We start from the raw sequence: 2422 nt of genomic DNA on the forward strand, positions 1-2422 counted from the left end.
CCCCACAGTCCGGCCTCCTGCCGTGTGGATGCAGGTAGTAAACCCAGGTACCCCACAGTCCGGCCTCCTGCCGTGTGGATGCAGGTAGTAAACCCGGGTCTGTCCTCTTCATTCCCACTCTATGAAACACACAACCAGGGCTCAATTGTCAAGGACGCCATACACTCGGAGCATTCTGGGATTTCTGCAGGCAGCTTTAGCAATGGTGTGGAAGATTTTGCTGTGCCCTACTCCCCCCACACACACACACCACCACCTCCCCAGGGCCTAGGGACCAAAGTTTTTGCGTTTTCCTTCATCACTACCCAGGGTAGCTTTCCAAAAGAACTCACAACTAACAGCTGATGCCTGAAAGCTGCCGAACTTTCCGAAGATACTTAAGACCTTGTGACATTCCACTTGGGGAATTAACTGGGGGGTTTTTTTCCCCTCTTGCGATCAATTGCAATGGCATCAGTTTCTGCTGGATTAAAATTTATTCATTTCCTGTGCTCAGCCATCCTAAGGCATTATTATTCAACTGTTAAATATCCATTTCATAATACCCCAAAGGTAAGCGCATTTTAATTGAAGGGAAAAATGTATCAGTCGGTATTCACGTGGTGGCGCATGCTTGAATGAGCCCAAGTGGATTGATTGCCTTTTGCTCATGAATTAACATTCTGACTTATAGCTTGTCATGTTTGAATTACTTAAGGAAGACCAGCCTGGGTCACGCCCAGTCCCCCCTCCTTGTGGTGAGTCTAATTTGAGAGACGGGTTGAAAAGAGGTACAGCTACACCCTGACTTCAGAATCCCATTGGGGATATTTCTTTCAGAACAAGCCACGCACTGTCACTCATTTCTCTTCAGCTAGGGGTGGAGGGGTGGGTTAGGGGGTCACTTGGCCATGTGTATATTTGTCTTCTGACCCGCTTCTTGGTTCTCTCCAAGCACATCATGGCCCAGCCTTGAATTCTAGGCAGCAAAGCTATTTCCTCCAGTCTGTTCTTTCACTGAAACAAAGTCCCTAGTTGTCACCTCCTCGATCTCTTCTAACCCTCTACAAACAAGTGGCAGGCCCCGGAAGGAGGGTAAAAGATGGGTAGCGCTCCCCCCCCAAAAAAAACAAAACAAAACAACGTTGGTTGGCTCTGTTTCCTTTCTGTGTGGCAGAGGGCTTGGTCTGAAAGGACTAGTGTGGGGTTCAGTAGGTCCGGAGCCCAGAAAGAGACAATCAGGGAGACAAAATGACCTTATTTGCGGTCCACAGAGCAGTCGCTTGGGTCACCCACTCTCGAGCATGGATGCCAGCGTCCAGCCAGATGGCTGGCTTGTCCCCTCCGGTGCTGAACTGGAAAACAATCAAGGAAATGTGAGTGGACATCTGCAGGCAATGTCCCCTGCCCACCCATTAGTCCACTCTTGGTGCTTGATGTGACTGCTGAGATGAGGCAGCCTGGCTGGCGGGCAGCTCATCCTCAGTGACTTTACTTTGGGGGGGGGGTGCCCCTCTCTTTAATGTCAGGTGCAGGTGGGCAAATAGACTTCTTTTGATGTTTGAAGAGAATCTCTGCTGATAAAGTAATGACTTGGAAACAGGTTCATCATACGGGTGGAATGAGAAAAACATGACTGCCTAATACGAGGCTTTTTAAAAAGGGCTGTGTAGTCCTACGCACAGACATATACATACACATGGGTACTAGCTACTGACATATATGTAAAGGGAGAGGAAGAGAAGAAGAAAACAAGAAACAGGAAAACATAAAGGCAGATGTGAAGAGCTACTATCCCATAATTGTTAGATTAGAATAACAAGGATTCTGTCCCACCCCTATTGCCCAAATATGCACAGCTATTGCATTATTTTTGTAATCCAAACATTTGTGCTAACCTATTGAGTCTTTCATTAAAAAAGAGGAAAAAACAAAAAACAAACACGGGCTGGCAGGCCCTAGCAGGATCCTCAGACTTCCAAGTTCACCGCTGAGGTAACCTCCTCTAGTTTGGAACAGTGACTGTGCCGTTTGGCTCAGTCCATGGGGAGGAGAAGATTATCTTTGCACCATCACCTTCTATCTAGGTGCAGTGTTCCACCCGCGGCAGATAAGGTAAATGAGAAATGCAAATCTTTGCCAAGCAACATTTCATTTCCTGGGTTTGGAGAGGTTGGGCCCTGAGTGAGTGAGTGGGGCTTCCCCCGCCACCCCACCCCAAAGAGCTCAAAGGTAAAATGCAAGGGCCTTGCAAAAATATCTAACCTTCCTCACAAGGCTACCCACCCTGGCGAATCCCAGGGGGCAGCCTTCCGTTTAGGGAACCCCGTTGTGGGGGGACACAGGAAGGGACAGGGTACATATTAGCCAAGTGGCCGGTTTCACTGAGCCGGTAAACCACTCCTTTCTGGCCTGCTTTGGGAAAACCCATCCTTCCCATTGA

General features: G+C 48.5%; 1 protein-coding gene across 2 annotated transcripts in view; it reads right to left on the minus strand.

Annotated features, from left to right (window-relative positions):
* Positions 1-2422, minus strand: part of CPA2 (carboxypeptidase A2) — a 20821-nt gene that overhangs the window by 10723 nt on the left and 7676 nt on the right. For both annotated transcript variants that reach the window (XM_030885212.1, XM_004707815.1), the window contains one exon: positions 1236-1334. In XM_030885212.1, the coding sequence (XP_030741072.1) occupies positions 1236-1334 (99 nt within the window). The remainder of the gene's footprint in view (positions 1-1235; positions 1335-2422) is intronic.

Source organism: Echinops telfairi, unplaced genomic scaffold (genome assembly GCF_000313985.2).
Source record: "Echinops telfairi isolate 266 unplaced genomic scaffold, ASM31398v2 ScPeMD7_23;HRSCAF=83, whole genome shotgun sequence".
Taxonomy (NCBI): Eukaryota; Metazoa; Chordata; class Mammalia; order Afrosoricida; family Tenrecidae; genus Echinops; species Echinops telfairi.